At 36.6% G+C, this 2,172-nt stretch overlaps 1 protein-coding gene across 1 annotated transcript; it reads right to left on the minus strand.

Moving 5' to 3' along the window:
* Positions 1–394: 394 nt before the first annotated feature.
* LOC120071459 (transmembrane protein 230) lies at positions 395–1,247 on the minus strand. Its single transcript, XM_039023757.1, has 2 exons — positions 864–1,247; positions 395–782 (listed from the first exon to the last, which is right to left on the minus strand). The coding sequence occupies exons 1-2, from the start codon at positions 1,051–1,053 to the stop codon at positions 661–663; spliced, it is 312 nt and encodes a 103-aa protein (XP_038879685.1). The 5' UTR covers positions 1,054–1,247; the 3' UTR covers positions 395–660.
* Between the last annotated feature and the right edge of the window lie 925 nt (positions 1,248–2,172).

Consider the following 2,172-nt stretch of genomic DNA (forward strand, 5'->3'; position numbering starts at 1 on the left):
TTTACCAACCAAGAAAATAAACACAAGAAATACTGAACTCATTCATCAACTGCAAGGGGCCAAGCGAGGGCTGCATCAAATTGACAACATTTTATACGCCAAGTATAAGATATAAGAAAAATGGCTAGATGTCAATGTACCACTAATTTCCAGAAGACAGATAACAAACTGACAAACAAATAAACATAAAAGGAAAAAACCATGAAGAAAAATCTAAGTGCCTTTAGAAAGCTGAAAACCTGTTTAGTATCTCCTACTAGGGCTATGAAAGTCCTGGAGAAACTTGAATCTGCCAAGCTAATCTAATTCTTTTAATTTTTTGTTTTCTTCACGTGATAAACTATGTGTTCAAACAACAAACAAACTAGGGTAAAACGAAATTTGATTAAAAAAATGATAAAAAATTTACTATATATATATATATAATAGGCCTTCCTTCATTAAAACGGTTATGCCACCGACCACTAAAAAGTAAAAACAGAAGAACTATCTTGATAATGCACAATGCACAATGCAAATCCAGATAGATTCTTCACTCTTCAACCATAGTAAACGGATACAGTACAATTAGTAGTCAAAGACAAGTGAGGGTAGAACCAACGTAGACAGTGAAGAAATCTGGGGAAGAAAATCTGTACAACTAGTCGGAAGTTTGAGCATTTAGACAGGGGGTATGTTGGAAAAGGAGAAACCCTTGTAACCCTTATATGCATAGTAGGCAATCCTCGTGTAATAGAATCCTGGAATAAACAAGAGAGCTCCCAACAACGAGAAAAACACCCCTGAAAATATTCAAGAACAAACCAAAAATTAACCCTCGAACTAGGGCAAAATTGTAGCGAAAACAGCAAAAAGAAAGGTACCGTGAGCACGATCACCACCGACTCGATTACTGGCCATGAAGGCACCAACGACGATTCCAATCATGCCGAAAACGAGAAGAGAAACGGCAAGAGCGATCTCCTTGATCGGAGGTCGATTGTTGACGGTGAACGGAGAATCCATCATAATGTCTTCGTCTGTTATCGAAAACGCGTGATCCACATACGCCATATTTCTCTGAATACCGGAGAAGAAGGTGTTAGAGCTTCGATCTGTGGAAAAAGAGTATCAGATTTGGCGAAGAAGGCAGCGGCGGCGATGACGACGGTGGAAAATTGATTTTGGAAGCAAAGAGAAGCTCTTCGCCTGTTTTTGACTCTGAGCAAAGGTGGAGTTAGAAGAAAGGCAAAAACTTCCACGTCGGCGGAAGGAAAATAAAACATTTAATCTTAATTAATGAATAATTAAATGCAAAGAATAAATATTAAATTGAAGTTTAAGATATTCATATGTTTTTATTTAATTATTTTCTTAATAAATATTTGATCCGTTCAATAGATTGCCGTGGAAGAGGTCCTATCTAGATTACGTCAATGGACAATTTTTTTTTAAATCGTTAATGGATGAGTTTAGCATTTCAATTAACTAAAAATTTAATGTATTTTAAAAATATATATTTTAAAACTGGGGTGTGTTTACCTCAACATTATTACATATAATTTTCTGTCGAAAGTTCGTGGAATTTGAACTTTGTATTTGTATCCATTTCAATATAACAAGTATAATCTGTAACATAATAGTTCTTTAATGCATTCAAAATAAACTTAGATTGGCCTTTGGACTTGCTGACCAATCTTCTTTGGGCTTGTTGATCTTCTTGGACGATTGACCTTTGGACCTGTTGAATCTTCTTAGAGGATCGGTGTTTGCATGAGGCTTCCGGAGGAACTTATTTCGTGGAGTTGAACTTGAATTGGTGTTGATGTTAAATGTTGATTTGATGTGATGTGGTTCGTCTCTGGTACTTGATGCTCTGATTCTCTCGGTTAAACGTGTAAGCTTGATGTATAGAAGCAAAGCGTGTGGATGTTCTTGAGCTTGGAGTCTTGAAAGAATGCTTGTATCTTCAAAGGACTTCGGTCTTCAAGTGTGGTCAACTTCAGGAGATAGTGCGCCTTTTGATTGTTGGAAGAATTCTCTCTAGGTGCTCTGGAGTGTAGGGTTTCGCCTTTGGGCTCAACTAGTTGGATTTGGGCTCGATTTGACATCTGAATCAAATTTAGCCCATTTTTGGGCTTAGTTGGACTTTAACCCAAATAATAATATCAAATTGGGTCAAATCAATATTAT

Source organism: Benincasa hispida, chromosome 2, assembly GCF_009727055.1.
Source record: "Benincasa hispida cultivar B227 chromosome 2, ASM972705v1, whole genome shotgun sequence".
NCBI classification, from domain to species: domain Eukaryota; kingdom Viridiplantae; phylum Streptophyta; class Magnoliopsida; order Cucurbitales; family Cucurbitaceae; genus Benincasa; species Benincasa hispida.